Genomic DNA, 19,268 nt, shown 5'->3' on the forward strand with positions numbered 1-19,268 from the left:
ATAGCGCCCTTTCCTGCAACAATGTTTTGGCATTGCTGCTGTAGTGCAGCCAAACATCTACTGTATGATTTTGAAGAGGCTGCTTTGCTTTTATACAGTACAGTAGAGCTGAGTAGTGGCGCTGTGGCAATAACTTACGATTATGCAAATAACTTAAGTTATTTGCATAATCGTAAGTAATCGTAAATCGTAAATTTTGACATACGCCCTATATTCCTTCGTTTACGTCATTTATGAAAATTGGATACAACAGTGGTCCCAAAACGGATCCTTGGGGGAACCTAACTTCCAACATTCAATTAAGCTGAAGAGTAACCATTAATAACAACCCTCTTTCTCGCAGCAATCCACCTTAGATTCTTATAAATGATTCCAACACATTCCATTTATACACTGACCTCTCATGCGGGACTGGGTCAAATGCCTTGCTAAAATCCAAACGGAATTGAGTTAACATGATTTTCCCTTAACAGAAACCCGTGTCTTATATCCTACAGAATTCCATTTCTACTAAATGTTTCAATATTGCACTCTTTATCGCTATCTCCATGATTTTCCCCACCACTGAAATCAACTGCCCAGTCTGTATTACCCACTTCGCTCTTAAACTGCCTTTATTGTATTATTGGTGCCCTTGCACTTCTCCATTCCAGAGGAATATCATCCGAGTCTAATTACGCTCTCTTTTAACCTTAATGGTTCAATGCAGTCTCTCGCAGAGTTGTGCATTATTCGGATAAATTTTTATCCGAATAAAAATTAAAATTAAGCCTTATTTAGTTACTCATTATTCAAGTTAACTGTTATTCCTTGGAGAAGGAGTTATTCGTTACAAACTGTGCAGACGAAGAATTTTGAACTCTTTGAAACGTTTTTTGGAAAATGTTTCGATTTTTTTTACTTAATTAACATATTAAATTGTGTTCAATAAATAGTTTAATAGTCAATGTCACGATCGTTATCTTATTTTTAAATTTAGCTAGAGATTTTGTAAGCTAGGACTTAATATTCGTACAGTTTTTGAATTGGTGATTTAGAGCGAAAACAGTAACTCGTAATTAGTAGGGTAGAGCATGGTAGTGTATCCAGTAAGATCTCTAAATAGGATTTTAATTGTGGTACATAAGTAGCTCGAAGGTTCTAATAATCACGTAGGTTGGCTTTTTTTTTGCTTTTTTTTTTTTTATCTAAGATATTTTATTTCTAGTAAGGCCATGACTAATTTAAAACTCTTTCGGCTGTAAAGATCGATACGAAGTACTTCTTCATTGGCAGCGCAAGAGTTCGAACTAGTTTGTTTTCTTTTTCTTTGCTCTGCTGGCAGAAATGAAGCTACCAGTGCAACTTCATTTCAAGTCAGAAGAACAAAGAAACACTGTTGAAATTCGTTAACATTTTACTTTTCTTTTTCCCTTTCAGTGTTGGATGCTACAGGGAAATTACCGACAGGATTTTTGGATGGATCTCTGACTGAATACGGTTCATACGACCAGTGTATCGGCATCAAAGTTCCAAAACGGAATGGTGAAGAGGATTTCCGTGGGCAGTACTGTACCGTGGACATTAAACTTCCAATTCCACCTTACACACAAAACGTGACCGTTGGAAAATTAGTAGTAATGAATCCCGAGGACCCAGTAAGTTCTCAAAATTGTACAGAAATTAAATAATGTTAATTTCTGTACAATTTTATGTTAAATAATGTTAGTTAAATAATGCTTCTGCGATCTTTTCACTTCCCTTTACTACTATCCCCAGCAAACTAAATACTAAACTAAAAGTACTGTATATACTTTTCTGAGTTCGCAATCGTGTTATCAGGCCAAAAACTGGAAATACCCACATTATTATACGAAATATTTTACAACTAAAAAATACTACAAGTAATATGCTGGACATGTTGGACAAACAACTTGTGTAGCTGAGACCCGCTAAAATTCGTAAAATCGGACAAATGCTAACTTATTGTAATTTTCTCTTGTATAGGATCTGTGTCCTCATTTTTAATTTAAAATCAATGGTGTGAATTTAAACCAAATAAAAATATTTAGAGTAATAAATAGAAATATTCTAGAATATTATAGAAATATTATATTTTAAGTTAGAAATTATCTGAGATTTTTTCAGCAATAACTGCATCCAGATAAGATGTAATTAGAACAGTATTGAAAGACCTGCCTAGAGAGAAGTAAACCTTGCAAGGGGTTATAAAGGGAGATGAATTCCCTTTATACCATCTTCAAAGGGGAAGTGAACACGTGTCGAAAGCAGTATTTATAGCCCAGGCACGTTCCATTGTCGTATTTCAAAAGCTTGGTGGGAGTGTTTGAGTAGGCGAAAGGATAGAAGGAAAATTTCCACCCTCTCGTATTTCACTAATAGTTTGGGAATTTGAAAATTTAGAGATTTAGAACAGCTTACAGGTTTTTTTTTTTTTGAGAAAGAATATGAAAGTTTCCACTCAGAAATCCGAGTGCGTGACTACCCTTCCAAAGTTAAGCCATCCAAAATAACTGATAATAAAATTTTGCATTAATGCAGTTTTTACAATTTCTCATCGTCTGCAGATGTAAGCCAAAACAGAGTTTAAATTTTACAAAATGATTTAAGTAGCGGTAAACTACATTCAGACCTAACCACTTAGAATTTTTTTCGCTTAAAATTCAGGCTCATTTCGACAATATCACTCAAGGAGCAGTATTCTATTGTCCCTGTCCAGCCAAAATGAAACGTATGGTACGTAAAGGCTGTGTAGTAGAGAACACGGATCCGAGTGCTTCGATTTATAATAATGATCTAGAAAACATTCACAGTATAAATTTCCGAGAATGCGCGTGGGCAAACTGGTAACAGAGTAGCTCTTTTAGTGGGTCAGCATTCATATTAAGGAATAAATAGTGTTTAGTCCATCCAGTCGAGCGAAGGCTGAGAAATTTCAAAAAAGATTTGAAAAACAGTATCAATATCTCTACTATCATATTTGGAAACAATAGCACTGTTAGCAAGTATGAAGTCGGTGTGTAGTACTGTATTAGCAGATATAATTCGTCTCATAGCGTCACCCTGCAGATATTTAAATTTATCACAGTAAATTTCTAAATAATCCAATGAGACAGTTAAATTACTGTAATCTCAAAAACGATGAGTACCGGGTACAGGTTGTTTATAATGGGCTGTAATTCCCTCAATGAACTTCAGTGGAGATTCTAAGGGTGAAGTCGGTAACTACAGGCAGGTTAGTTTAATTTCGGTGGTAGGGAAAATCTTAGGTGCAATGATTAAGAGCACTGTCTAGAAAAATTTAGAATTTTCCCTTAACAAAACATGGTTTTCTAAGGAAAATCATCGTTAACTAAACTAGTTAGCTATTTTGACAGTCACTGCCCGTGAGCTGATGTAGAGAATAATTTCGACATAATTTAATTGGGTTTTAGCAAGACATTTGACTCAGTCCCTCATGAGAGAAGTTAGAACATACTGGGATTACTGGCAAGATTCTAAGATGGATCGCAGGGTGACTGCTGGGAGAGGGAAGAGGGCTGTTATTAATGAATATTCTTCATATTGGTGAAACATCAGATGTGGGGTGACCCCCCCCAGGGATCGGTTCAATGCCGCTATTATTTCATATTTTCATAAACGACATCGACGAAGGGACAGAGGGGGTGACTGAGTCATTAATAATCACTGCCAAGCAGCGCTCCTTCAGGATGATTTGAACAGGCTTCAAGGATGGTGAAAAAAGTGGCACTGTTTTAATGCAGCAATATGCAAGATCTTACACCTGGGGAACAGATAATTACCTGGGATAATTTATTTGCAGTACACCACTGAGAGAGATCTGACATGACTAAATTGGCAATAGTTTCAAGAGAGGCGTGGGAATTACCCTGGATCAACAGAGTGAGATCATCCGTGTAAGCCAATTTGGAAGTAAAAGAAAAAGTTTTAAGAAACTACTCATCAAGAACAGAGCCCTGAGGGCAGCTCTAGCGACAGAGCAGGAAATGGAGTTAGACTTCGAAACAGTTGGAAAATGTGCAATTTTCAAAATAACCTTCTTAAAATATTATACGAAGCAAAAGGACAATCAGAAGATGTAAGTGCACAAACAGACTAGATCACCATAATAGATCAAAAGCTGCAGAGAAATCAACAAAAATGGCAGGGACATACTTAGAGCTTGAAGAATGAACTTGAGAAAGGAATTCGACACGTGCTTCTTCAGTACCTCGTCCAGGTCAGAAACCATACTGATCAGCTGATACAAGAGAGGTATTAGTAAAAAGAGAAGTGGGCCTCATAGCAATCAATCTTTCAACCGTTTTGGTCAAATATGATAATGGAGCAATATGATGAAAGGATTTACTTCTGTGATGTTGGAAAGTTTTAGGAATTAATTTAAGAATAGCTGTTTTCTAAAGAACAGAAAAAATACTATCACTGAGACATTTGTTGAATGGAGTTGTAAGAAGCAATGGATGGAGCTTGTAGAATTGCTTAATAAAGATGCCTTCAAGAAAGTCGAGGCCTGGACAACCAGAGTTATTACTTTTTTATGACGGCATTGTACACTTCAATTTATTTAAATGGCCAAGATTCAGAATCAGTGGTTGAGCAGTCTTATTTGTTGGTGAAGAGATAAGCCAGCAGAAGGAAGCAGAATGTCAAAAATGGCGTTAATGGTGCCCTTCCAGGAGAGAGAGTCTCTGCATATTTGCATGTAAGGAACAACGAACAAGGTCACAAGGGTCCTGATTACCACTAGAAGTAAACGTTCTGCCATTATTTAATTTTACAGGTGGTGATAGCCGTTGATGTATTGTCTTTTGAGAATTTGATATTCTGATTTTAGCCTTTCGATGTCAGGAGCCGCCAGCTTCTGCGATATTGTTGGTTATTACACCTAGCACAGTTCACCTGCTGACAAAGCAAAGAAAGTTCTCAGTTCCACCAAGGAGTGGACTGAATTTTCTTTTTGGCTGCGTTATTACAGACACGACAGAGAGCATCATTAACATAGGAAGCTAATTCAAAAGCTGTGAATTGATGGATGACGGTTATGGTTTCAAGCGGGAAGTCAGTGTTACCATCCAACCTGCTCCACATGATGTTTCAAAGAAAATCTCCTAAGGTCCCATAATGCAAGATTATATATTTGTGCAGAGCAAGTCACAGGGAAGGTAATCTCACAATGGGCCTTAAACAAATATTGGTATTAAGTGTCCAGTCACTAATAGTTGAAAGAAGAAAGTAGCAACGACTTCTATATTTGATTTTTCATTTAGAGAGCTAAAAGTATCAGATAAATTGCATTTATTTACAACAGTCAGCTTATGTGAAAGAAGAAAGTCTTCTATTAGTGAAGCGTTGTCATCAGTATGATCACAATGTCAAAGACTGGATTTGGCATTAAAGTCTGACATTATAAAAAGTTTGGCAGTACCTACTAGAGAAATAACTTGATCAAGTTATTTCTTTGAGAAATAACTTTGGAGTAGATACACAGAAGTGAATCTACTCCAAATAACAACAATTTGGAGTAGATACACTTCTGCAAACATTGTTTAAATATAAGATAGCTTATCATACCTTTCTTTAGGAAATTTCTTCACCCGACGCTCACATCAAATTGATCCGATTAATATATAATATAAAAGATCTAAGTTTTTGATGCGATAATATCCATATTAAAAGATTGTTAATGTATACGTTTTTTTTTTATAAAACTAATCTTGTATTCAATTTCCGATGTCTGCTTACTGCTAACAAGGAAGAGCAAAGCGTAGCCGATGTACATCAATCTATCCCAAAATAAACCCAACAGCAATGATAGGTTCTAGTTTCATAGTTATAGTTTCTATTATAGAACCTATTATAGTTTCTAGTCTATCATTGCTGATGGGTTTAGTTTGGGGTAGATTGATGTACATTGGCTATGCTTTGCTCTTCCTTGGTAGCAGTAAGTAGACATCGGGAATTGAATATAAGATTAGTTTTATAAAAACCGTACAAATTAACAATCTTTTAATATGGATATTATCGCGTTACAAACTTAGATCTTTTATATTATATATTAACCGGGGGTCAATCTGATGTTAGCGTCGGATGAAGAAATTTCCTATAAAAAAGGTATGATAAGCTATCTTATATTTAAACAATATTACTTAAAGCAGGAAGAATTGGGCTTCATCGCTCTTATATTCAGAAAACTTATGCAAACAGTATATTAATTTGCATGACTAATTATCTTGACTACGTCTAATTTAAGAATGACCATAATGAAGAGATAGAGTATCCAGTAATTTTTCCAGAAAAATGTAAGGGTTCTTGCAAGGCTAATATATCATATTTAATTTTATCAGTTAAATTTTGAACTTCATCGGCCACCAGTCATGATCGCTGAGCATTCAGTTGAAGCAACCTAAGTTTAAATATTAAGTCATCTGCAAGTGAAGAAGAGGTAAAAGACAAATTAGCCGTAATTGCTTTATTGTCTTACGAGTGCCATGGTACATAAACTATACGCATTTGGACTAACATATTGAATATTTTGAGTCACACGCTCTAGCACAACAATTTTCGCTGACAGGAGCATCACTTTTATTTGGACACTCTCCTTTGTGTGAGCAATGCCTGCAGGTTTTCTGTTTATACTCCAGCACGACAACCAAGTCAGTAGAGTTTACAATAAATCGTCAATACAAATACTTATCGTATTTAATAGTCACGGGCTTGAACCCCAGGCCACTCAAGGAACGCGTGCTATATACTCTCGCTCCTGATCATTGGGCTACGTCAGGCCTAGCGTTTGGTGTTTCTTGATGGCACATTTGGCTAGTATTCCTATACCCGAGACATGTACAGTATAGCACTTGGTGACTGCTTTAACCCAATAGATACAGCTTTTAGCATTAGCTTTTGTAGTAAAGCGAAGAGTTATTTCTTTTCTAATCATGGTGAAATTAAAGTTAAGATTTTTATGGAAAGTGTCCTCTATAATTTGGTCTTTGGTTAAATTCTTATCTAGGACAGACAAATATGGAGGGGTTAGTTTCCTTAGATGAAAAGGGAACAATCCTTACATCGGAGAAAGTAAGCAGAGAGACAATGCGAGCACCCCCCCCTTCTCCCTCAATCCATGCATGGTAGTACTACTAATACTAATATAAAATAGCACTAATAATACAATACTATAATATACTAATATGTACTAATACTAACGCTAGGTGGTAGATGACTCTCAACTGGTGCAATACCACCACTTTGCTTATTGGAGGCTTGAAGGGATGAAACCCAGTTTAGTCACTATAGCAAAGTTTCCGACATCGCCCCCCCCCATCTCCTTCAACCCATCCACGGAACTAAGTACTACAAGTTTTGATACCTTTCATGTTTGGGGTTTTCACAAAAAAATAAAATAAATAAAAAAATAACTAATATCATAACTGCTCAACAACCAGAAAGATTCAAAAATAATTGTTCTTTTTTTCTCCTTGCAGCTTCCGATTAGTCTCAGATATTTAATGCCCACTTTTTATTCGATTAATTGGGAATTCGGAATGTGCTTCCCTTCCGCCTGTTCACCGAAGGACATCGAGAAGATTACAGATGGAGGTAATTCTCTAAGTTATTCGCATTATGTTTTATAGGCAGAGTTAATGAGCAAATTGGTTACTACAAAATAGGAGGGTCCTTCAATTAAAACACGTTAGAGGCATGACATTTCTTAAACAAACGCGCTGATGAGCTAGTATGATGATGAAAAAATAATAAATAAAACGAAAAAATAATAAATAAAACGAAAAAATAATAAATAAAACGAAGAAAACATTACCACAGTGTTTTCTTTCAAACGCTACTGACAGAAGAAATCATTTTGTTTCGTGGTAACGTACGCCCACGCGTTGCCAATTGAGGTTATGCTTCAAAATGGCCAAATGCGTGGGATGCATATAAATTATCAGGCGATACCGAAGCCTACACAATTATAAACTAGTTTACAATCAAGTCACAAAGGCAAGTCAGTAGGGTTTTAGGAGCATCAGCAACTATGGCCATATTGCTCCGTGTATATTTTCTGTAAATTGCGTGTGTTCTGTGGTCGATTTTCTGTTTGCTGGACAAAAAACCCGAATTTCCGGGAGAAAAAACCACGACAAAGGCAAGTTAAGGCAGATTACGCGAATTCTCTAGCAAAGAAAAAAGCAGAAAATATTTTTTTACTTATGCAAACACTAGAAGGAAGGGGATGAATCACATTGGCCCACTAAACATGAATTGTTTAACTGTTGATGAACCTGTTCAGGTTACTGACAAACTGAATAAGTATTCTGCTTCTGCATTCACGTATTAGGAATTCCTTACGAAGACAATGCCAGAAATTTATCAAACTATAAGAGGAAGTGAAATGATTTTGTGATAACTGAGAAGAAACTGAAGAGAAATTTTTGAATCTAAACGTGAAAAAGAACACCTGGGGTGGAAGGGATTTGCCCAATTATATGATCAATTCATAAATGGTAATCAAAGGATGACGAGTTACAGACCTGTTGTCTTGGCTTCTGTTGCAGGAAAATTATAGAGTTTCTGGTTACTGAAGTAAACCAGGACCATCTAAACAGGAATGCAAATAAACTGCAGACACAGCATGGATCTGTGAAGTTTTAGGAGCATCAGCAACTAGGGTCATATTGCTCCGTGTATATTGTCTGTAAATTGTGTGTTCTGTGGTCGATTTTCTGTTTACTGACCAATCTGATTTATAGTTATTCAATCAGATTGATCTTGTCTGACCAATATGATTGAATAACTATAAAACACAAAAAAGGAAGTGGATGCAGAAAATTATTTTGATATATACTCAAATTTCAGAAAAGCTTTGAGTACCATTTATGAAGTAGTGCAGCATTAGGGGCAGGTTACTGCTACGGATAAAGGGACTGTTGGATCGCAGAAGAAGGAAGGTAGTTATAAACGGGCATTGCTCTCTTCTTGGCCCAATGTCAAGATTCACAGGGTTCAATTCTGGCTCATTATTGTTTACTACATTCGTTAATACTATTGATGAATACATATCAAGTTTAATATCTAAGTTTGCAGATGATAAGAAGGTTTTGGCAGGGTGATTAATGACAGAAACTAATACTGAGACAAGAGGCTTCTGTTCTTCAAATTACATCATCATCTATCATCTCAATCAGATCTCATCATCATGAGATCTGATTGAGGTGTTTAAGGCTTTGAATGGATTGAGTACGCATAATACCCTTCCCTATCTCTTCCATCATGCAGTATGATTGGTGACTTTTGAGGTTATGATAAACATCGTGGCGAGATCCAATATTCGTTACATTTCGAGGGTACAGCTCTAAAACGGTGTTCGCAGGCTGGCCGCTAGTTAGTACACTGGACCGAACGTATTGGTAATTCTCTAGGAGGCTTCCGGATCAGCTAGTGTATAATCTTGCTACCTCTACTCTGCCAGATAGTGACGGGAGGGAGACCGAGTAGTGTGTATGCGGGGAACATTGTCGAGGCCACGTTACGTCAAGGATCTCGGTATATTCTTACAATACTTACGCCATATCCAAAAATTTCATTACTTTATACTGCATGTCCCACTCACTTTTTCTTACTATTGAATACACCATGAATTGTCAAACTAATAGAGCAAGCTTATCTGCGAAAAGATCTAAACCTCCCAAGCACTTCCTAATTCATTTCACAAATATACGTGGTTTCAGTTCTAATCTCAATGATGTCCATTTCCACTTGCAGTCTGCCAAACCCCATGTACTTTTTCTGACAGAATCTCAGTTATCGGTTGATTCAACTACTGCTCATCTCAGATGCCCAAATTATTCGCTGTATGATTCCTTTCGCTTTAAAGGTGGTACTTGTGCATATGTCAGTTCTGATATTCCCTGTCAGAGACTTGGCAATTTGGAATCTCCTCTCTTTGATCTTCTCTGGCTTAAAATCTCTCTACCTCATTGTGTCAAATTCATCTGTTGTCTCTACTGTTCTCCCAACTCCACTAATCACTTGTAGCTCTTTGACTTCCTCTCTTTGCAACTCGACTTTCTCCAGTCCAACTTTCCTAACAGTGAGGTAATTTTCCTTGGTGATTTTAATGTTCACAACTCCAGCTGGCTTCCGTTTTCTAGTCACACCGACCCAGCTGGTCGACATGCTGAGGCGTTTGCAATTACTAATGACCTTGCACAGATTGTTCATTTACCTACAAGAATACCGGACAATCCTAATCATACAGCCAATACGCTTGATCTTTTTCTCACAAACAACCCTTCTAAGTACACGGTCGAAGTGAGAGGTCCTTTAGGCACTTCAGATCACAACTTGGTGATTGTCTCTTCTCCAATGGAACCTTTATCTCATGGCTATTCCCAACCTCGTGTTGTTTAGCATTACAAGAATACAAAATGGGATGACCTGCGAGACTTCTTTTCTTCTTTTCCTTGGTCGGATTACTGTTTCAAATCTCCTGATGTCAACGTTTGCTCAGATCGTGTCAGTGAAATTATTCTTGCAGGAGTCTGCGCGGGTAGCACAGTGGTATCGTCACCATCCTCCCCACACCGGGTGGAAAAGGCCTGGGTTCGAATCCCGTCGATGACGCGAGGAACTTTAATGGGCTTTTTTCACTCTGTGGCTGAGTTAGTTGGTCTCAGGCGTAGATAGCAAGGTTTTTCTCCCCAGTAACTGGGGTTTTTTCGTCCAGCAAAACAGGCAAATCAACCATAGAACATACGCAATTTACAGACACAAATACGGGTTAATGTATTTAATTACGGGCAACCCTAAAATAATAATTTGATTTTTTGATATTCTTGCAGGAATGGAATCCTTTATCCCACACTCCACTTTAAAATCTCGTCCTTTATCTAAACCTTGGTTTTCCAATAAATGTGCTAAGGCTGTTCAAGAGAAGAATGTTGCATATCTTAATTGGCTTGTTTCTAATTCTCCAGTTTCATTTTCTGCCTACACCAAAGCTCGCAACAATTGTAAAGCAGTTATTAATCGGTCCAAACTAGAGTTTGAACAGGCTAAGAGTAGAAAACTTGCTTCTTGTCCTAATGGTAGCCGAACATTCTGGTCTCTTGCCAAAGCTATTGGCCGCAACTTTTGCCCATCTCTGCTCACATATCTGTCCAAACCAGATGGTTCTGTTGTCACTTCAGCCAAGGATAAAGCTGACCTGCTAGCATTCCATTTTTCTTCCAACTCATATATTAATGATCTTGGTAAAACACCTCCCACCATTCCCAACACACTCCATTCAATGCCTCCTGTGGTCTTCCGTAAAAAGGATGTCAGAAGGATTTTGACGAATCTTGATGCTAAGAAAACTCCAGGTCCCGATGGTATTTCTCCACATGTTCTCAAAACCTGTGCTCCTGAACTTACTCCTATTCTTTGCCGCCTTTTTTTCACTTTCTTATTCCCAAGGTGTTTTTCCTTCTGCTTGGAAATTTGCTCATATCCAGCCAGTTCCTAAAAAGGGTGACAAATTCCTCCCAACCAATTATCGTCCCATCCAATTACTTCTACTCTTTCTGAAGTAATGGAGAAATCAATTAACCGCCAACTATTAAAGCACCTAGAAACTTTCCATCTGATCAACGATCGCCAGTATGGATTCCGTCAGTGTCAATCCACTGGTGATATTCTGGCTTATGTTACCCATTTATGGACTAATTCAATGGAAAGGTTCAGTGAAACACAAGTATTTGTTCTTGACATCTCAAAGGCTCTTGATCATGTTTGGCATAAAGGTCTTCTAAACAAGCATCCATCTTATGGTTTGCCAACTGTTTTTAGTAATTGGTTATCCAGTTTTCTCTCTGATCGCTCATTGAGGGTAATGGTAGATGGCTCTCTGTCTTCTAACTTCTCCACTAATGCCGGTGTCCCTCAAGGTTCAGTTCTTTCCCCCACTCTTTTCCTCTTGTATATTAATGAACTTCCTCCATTGACTGAAAATCCTATCCATAGTTTTGCCGATGATAGCATATTGCATTCCACTTTCCATTTTGAGAAACCTTGTCCTGCTCAATCAGCTTCAATTTCTTGAAAATCTGCTATCATTTCCTTAAACGCCGATCTTCAAGTAATTCTCCAGTGGGGCAAAGTCAACTTAGTTGATTTCAATCCTTCTAAAACTCAGTCTTGTCTTATATCTCGCAAAAAGGATTCTTCTGCTCCTACGCTTATCTTCGGTGACACTCCGATTTCTAGGCAAAATGATATATCTCTTTTGGGGATTACCCTGACTTCTAATCTCTCTTGGCACAAGCACATTACAAATATTGCTTCCTCTGCATCTAAAAAAATTTGGTTTTCTCTTTCGCTCTCGGCGTTACCTTTCTTCCAAACAGCTGCTCACTCTGTATAAATCGAAAATTCGCCCTGCCCTGGAATATTGTTCCCACATCTGGGGAGGTGCCCCCAAAACCTCTCTCAGGCTTCTTGATTCCATTCAGAAGAGGGCAGTTAGGTTAATTAATTATTCATCTCTAACAGAGTCTCTGCACTCGCTTTCTCATAGACGTACTGTTTCTGCTGCATGCCTCTTCTACAGATAGTTCCATGGGCATTGTTCTTCTGAATTGGCTTCTATAATTCCCGCTCTCTCTTTCAAAACAGTCCGAACACATCCAGCCAATATTCATTTACTGTCCAACTTCAAACTCACAGAACCAACTTTTCACCTTCCTCGTTTATTCATTCAACTGCTGTTTTCTGGAACAACCTTCCTTCATACGTATTTTCTGAAAATTACAGTCTACAGAAATTCAAGTCCAATGTCAACAAATATCTTCTTTCGTCTTCTCAACCTCCATCCAAGCACGGTACTAAGTACTATAGATTCTAATACCTCTCATGTTTGGGGTTTACATAATGCTGATGGACTCCTTCCTCTTGCTCAAACTACACACATGAACGAGGTATAAACTCAAACTGGGGAAGGATAGATTTGCGGAAGTTTGCCTTAAGCCAGCAGGTAGTTCGTTGTGTGGACCTGGTGTTTTTTGTAGAAGTGGATAGTTTAAATAAATTCAAGGAAGAACTAATCACACTATCAGAGGGGATGAACAGATGATACTGAAATTTTTTTTTTTTTTTGGCTAATGCGTATAAACTTGCTTTTTTACATCGTTTTCCGCTACTAATACTAATAATATTAAAAAAATGATAATACTGAAGTCCTAACTAATATTTTGAATTTTCACAGCTTTGAAGATGCTGAATGGATCCATGCGAGCTTCGGTAAATAAGTGCTTCGTAGATGAACCAATTAGAATAGAGCCTGTACATGTCATCTTCTTGTAAGAAAGTGAACCTACTTTTTTTATCTCTGTTTTTAATGTTTTGTTTTTTTTAAACGAATAAGCCTTCTAAATTCAAATTTGGAATTATTAATTATATCTTGAATAAATCACGCTTTTAATGATTAATATCTGATAGACACATGCCATACACAAAGACTCAATTTGAATATGAGCTCATTAACTTCTTTTAGCCGATAATGTAAAACTTCTTAGACATTAGCCAGTCAATCTTTTCAATAAGCAGATGTATGTATACAGGGTGTTTCAGTTAAACGTTTCAGAACTTCTAAGAGGGGTAGGGTACATCCTGACAACTCGAAATCATATAGCAATGTGGGGTCGGAAATGCTTTCCTGAAGCGGTATTGTACACAGAAGTCGTCGTGCGACGTCGTGCAGCACAGATTCGATTTTCGGTCAATGAATGGGTCGGTATTATGGGAGATCACCTCATCGGACCTTACCTGTTACCGTGTCGTCTAACCGGACCTATCTACTTGATCTTTCTGCAGCAAGTATTGCCACAACTTTTGAGAGATGAACAGATTTCTGCATCGACGCAACAGACAATGTGGTTCCAACACGATGGAGCCCCTGCCCATTATAGCGGAGATGTTCGTAACTACCTGGATGTCACATTTGGTCAACAGTGGATCGGACGTGGTGGTCCCGTGCGTTGGCCTGCTCGGTCACCCGCCCTATCATGTCTTGATTTTTATTTCTGGGGTCATATGAAATCGCTAGTTTATGACACCCCTGTTGACAATGCTGAGGAGCTGGTTGCAAGAATCGCAGTAGCTGCCGAAGAAATTCGAAATTCGCCTGGAGTATTCCAGAATGTTCGGATGTCCATGCGTCGGAGATGTGAGGCGTGCATTGTAGCCCGTGGAAGAAACTTCGAACACTTACTTTAATCCATGTACCTTTTGCTTCTTTTCATGTATTATTAAAACGATTTCTCACTTACGGTCTCTTTTCTTTATGGTGCTTCTGTGTACAACACCGCTTCAGGAAAGCATTTCCGACCCCACATTGCTATATGATTTCGAGTTGTCAGGATGTACCCTACCCCTCTTAGAAGTTCTGAAACGTTTAACTGAAACACCCTGTATAGTATAAACAGTATTTCAGGGAATTTTGTAAATTAAAAGAAGAAAATCTATAAAGTGTATTTAGAGAAATGGGTCCGACGAAAAACAGATTAATTAGAGCAAAACATACTTGTAAACAAAGTATTAGGTAAATGTAAAGTGTATGTAGGTTGTACAGAGAAGATTATGTAAATGTATATAGCGATGTAAATAGCTATGAATTGTAAATGGTATACATGATACACGTTTTACGTACCTTAAACTTTTGTCTTTAACATTATATCTATGAATTTTCCTGAATAATGCTAGAACAATTACTGGTAAATTGTTGTATTGTGATGTCCTTGATTTTCAAGTCTATGTAGAGTTTAAACTGACAATGTTATGCTAATGTATTATAATAATGATGTGAGCATGGCTTGGCTGAAAAATTGCAATTGAAGTTTAACATTGACAAATGCAAGGTACTGCATATGGGTAGCAGCAATCCCAGATTAATGTACCAAATGCGTGATACTATACTCAGGGTAGTAAAAAATAAAAAAATGACCTGGGGTAATTGTGCAGTCAGACAAGAAGTTCTCTGAGCAATGCAGACAAGCTGCCAGGACAGCTCATGGGGTTTTGTCAATAATATACAGGAATTTTGCTAACAGGGATAAGGAAGTGATTATCCCATTATATAAAGCAATGAATGGGCCGCATCTTCAGTGCTGCATACAGGTGGGGAAGCCACCTTTTAGAAAGAACGTAGATCTGTTGAAACGGGTGCAGAGAACAGAAAAGAGATTTGTGAGGGAAACGAAAGGGCACTCTTATCAGGAGAGACCTGTTCTGCAAATTGCAGCGTCTGGAAACTAGATACTTGTGAGGCGATCCGACTCAGGTCGGATCGCCTCACAAGGATTTTAAGGATTTGAATGGATTGAGCATGTTCAATACTGATGGCATTCGGACATATTCTGATGCGCTGAGGAATCAAACTGCGACAACAATGGCTCTCACAAACACCACCAACACCAAGTCTGCACCCAGGAAGACGCTGCTCCCTACACCACATCTTGTGGTTCTTAAACCAACCACTACTGATACTCTTAAAACTAGCGAAGAGGTCAAGAAGAAAGTCATTGACTCTCTGACGCAAGAATTCAAAACAGCCAAGATTAGAACCATCAGGAAAACGCGTAACACTGGGGTAATAATCGAGACGGAAACAAAAGACGATGCCAACTTGATCATAAATAACGCCAAGATACCGACGCTCGGACTCTCTGCTGAGCTGCCTAGAGAAAAAGGCCCCTCAATTGTTATATTCGGCACAGACCCGGATCTGACCCCCACTTCCATCTGCGAGGAGATATACACAAGAAACCTCCAACAACATCTACCAGACAGAGACCACGCAAGTCTACTGGTACCTAAACACCAAACCAAGAGCGGGAATGGTAGCTCAATAAACTGGGTGGTCGGACTGGCCCCCGAGGCATGGAGGGTGATAACAAAACAAGAGAGGATATATATAAACTGGAGCTCCCACCGCTTCAGGGAACACATCGCAGTCCCAAAGTGCTTCCGGTGTTGCCGATTCGGCCACACCACCCACACGTGCGTCCAGCAGGAGCCAACTTGCGGACACTGTGCTGAGAAGGGACACAATTATGCAAACTGTCCAAATAAACAAAGCGACCCAGCCTGCGCAAACTGCAAGTGGCAAAAACTCCCCCACACACACATTCAGTCAGAGATAACAAATGCCCGGTATATATTAAAGCAAGAAGCGCCCAACAATCAAGAATATATTATGGGGACTCTTCCTAAAAGTTACAACAATAGCTGCATTAAATTCCTCCAACTTAATGCACAACGAGCCATCGCTGTAGCGGGACAGATAAGGAAAAGGGCCGAAGAAGAAAATCTAGACATTCTCCTGCTGCAAGAACCTTATACCTGTGCAGGCGCTGTCCGAGGATACCCACCCATCTATAAAACTGTCCAAATGGATGGAGCAACCCCATGGGCTGCAGTTGTTGTACGAAACCCCAACATAACTGTCACCAAGATCTCACACCTGTGTCACGAGTGGGCATCCTGTGCACACATCATAACTTCTCTAGGGGAACTCTACATCATTTCCCTGTACTGTCGTCCAGAAGCAGATATCCTCCCGTACATTCAATATCTGCATAAAGTGCAAACCGAACTAGCAGGAGCCAAGATCCTTGTATCCGCCGACTTAAACTGCCGCTCACCTTTGTGGCACAGTGAGACCCCAGAGCGTAGAGGCTCCAGAAATGGGCAACACATGGAGGAGTTCCTGGCCAATAGCAGCTTTGTTGTCATAAATCGCTCTAATAATCTACCAACATTCAGTTCGACTCTCTGGGAGGCCACACTGGATGCCACCATGGCAACTAGATCCCTAGCCGGTCACCTCAATGACTGGAAAGTGCAGGAGGATTGGACCTCCTCCGACCACAGGGCTATCACCTTTACTATGCATAGGTCACTCCACCGTACTCAGACAAACTGTTACAAACAGAATAGATATGCTGTCAACAAAGCAGACTGGGGAAAATTCAAAGAAGCCATCACTAGAAATGCACAAAACTTGCCATCCAACCAGCTCCACAACAAACTCCGGACCAACACCAACGTGCTGTCACCAATGCCATTGTAAATGCGGCTAATCAAGCAATCAGGAAAAGGACCCCTCGGCCGGGAGCCGTTCCGTGGTGGTCGCAAGAACTTGATATTTTAAGAAGAGAAATGAACCAGAAGAGACGCGCCTTCCAAAGAGCCAGACGGACCTGGCCGGCCCCTGAGGTGGAACCACTCAGGCAACAGTACAGGGAGGCCAGGAACACCTATACTGCGACGATCAGGCAGCGGAAAAAGCTGTCCTGGGAGCATCTGGTCTCTACTGTCGGCAACTCTGACCCCTGGAGTATCATCTATCGGATAGTCACAAATAAGCTGCCAAGGGGGGAGGTAACCCCTTCCACCATCACTCCCCAGGGTGCCATGACCAAAAACTGGCACGATACTGTAAACAATATACTAGACGCCACTTTTAAATCCATTGAAGGAGACAACACTCCTGAACAGCAACTGCTATGCCAAGCCAACGATGCATACAAATCCCCCAGGACGGAGGAGCCCTTCACCCAAGCAGAACTCCAAATTGCTATTAACAAGATAAGAAACAGGAAAACCCCAGGATTAGATATGCTCGAGCCGGAAATAGTAAGGAAAGTGGTTGAGTACACCCCGAATCTGGACCTTTACAACCACTGTCTCCACTCAGGCTGGTTCCCTACGGACTGGAAGGTGGCAAACATTAAATTGATCCTTAAAAACCCTTCAAAACCACAGCACAAGCCGGACTCCTATCGGCCAATAGCCCTCCTGTCTGTGCTCAGCAAAGTGTTGGAGCAGCTGCTCAGACATAGGATTGAATCACACTACCTCACAGCTAGCTTAACAGCAAACAAACAGTTTGGCTTTAAACCTGGAAACTCAACCCTCGACGCACTGGAATGTATCCTTAACATGGCGGAGAGCTGCCGACAAACTTTCTCCTCATCTCTATAGACTTTGCAGGGGCGTTCGACGCCCTCTGGTGGCCGAGCGTCCTCGCAAGACTCAAGGCAGCCCAACAGCCATCAAATCTATTCAGCTGCATAAGAAGCTACCTAACAAACAGACGGATCCTGGTACAGGCCCCTTACTGCAAGGTAAATCGACAGATACACCGAGGATGCCCCCAGGGCTCAGTATTAGGCCCCCTCCTGTGGAACTATGTACTGGACGAGTTCCTCTCCCTCGACGTAGGGGGTGTACAGGCATTGGCCTATGCAGACGACCTATCCCTAGCCCTTACTGCAGATTCAAGAGCCCAACTAGAAACTCTCGCGAATGCAGCAGTAACCACACTACAAGAATGGACGGAAAGGCATCGGCTCACCATTTCGGCCACCAAGACTAAATCCATCTTACTTAAGGGCTACCTAACCCCAATTAGACCGCCGCAAATAAGAATCAACAATAGGAAAATTAAGCTAGTCACAGAACTAAAGTACCTGGGAGTTATCCTGGACCGTAATCTGTCTTTCACCCCACACCTAAAATATATACAGGCTAAGATGAAAAAATACGCTGGCATGCTTGCCAGAGTCACACGTTGCGACTGGGGCCTGAAAAGGCGCACACTTGCGATCCTTTATAAAGCAGCCATTATCCCGGCAATCGCATACGCCTCCGGTGTCTGGTTCCACAAAGCCTCAACAGCGGTAAACCGCAGACGACTGGATATCATACATAGACCCATCCTATTGACCCTCACCCGAGCATGCAAGACAGTCTCTACTCATGCACTACAAGTGATCACGGGCGCTCTCCCTCTTGATCTTGAGGTGATTCGCAATGGCATGCTTCAGCAACTCAGACGTGGCAAAGTCACAACCTTCCAGGACCACACTACGGACCCGGCTAATAACTGTAAAGTTGAGAAATACAAGCTGCAAACGTACTTGACATCGATATGGCAACAACGCTGGACGATTTCTGACAAAGGAGACATCACGCGAAGGTTCTTTCCGAACTTGCAAAAGGTGTACCCAAAATATCCGACATGGCTCTGCCCTGGTCTCCACGTCACCTACCTTCTCACAGGACATGGAGCTATCCGCCACAAGCTAAACCTCTTTGGACTGACAGATAACCCAGCCTGCGCATGTGGTTCCCTCGAGACCTGGGACCACCTGCTACACGAGTGTGAACTGTACGAAGATCTGCGTGGACACCTCATCACACGAGTCCAG

The 19,268-nt window shown here is 40.1% G+C and overlaps 1 protein-coding gene across 1 annotated transcript in view; it reads left to right on the top strand.

Moving 5' to 3' along the window:
- Positions 1-19,268, top strand: part of LOC150084035 (nose resistant to fluoxetine protein 6-like) — a 62,885-nt gene that overhangs the window by 11,201 nt on the left and 32,416 nt on the right. The window contains exons 2-4 of the mRNA XM_090375868.1: positions 1,420-1,637; positions 7,503-7,617; positions 13,262-13,355. Coding sequence (XP_090231994.1) covers positions 1,420-1,637; positions 7,503-7,617; positions 13,262-13,355 — 427 coding nt within the window. The remainder of the gene's footprint in view (positions 1-1,419; positions 1,638-7,502; positions 7,618-13,261; positions 13,356-19,268) is intronic.

This window comes from Mastigoproctus giganteus, chromosome 6 (assembly GCF_048544385.1).
Source record: "Mastigoproctus giganteus isolate SK-2022 chromosome 6, ASM4854438v1, whole genome shotgun sequence".
Classification (NCBI taxonomy): Eukaryota; Metazoa; Arthropoda; class Arachnida; order Uropygi; family Thelyphonidae; genus Mastigoproctus; species Mastigoproctus giganteus.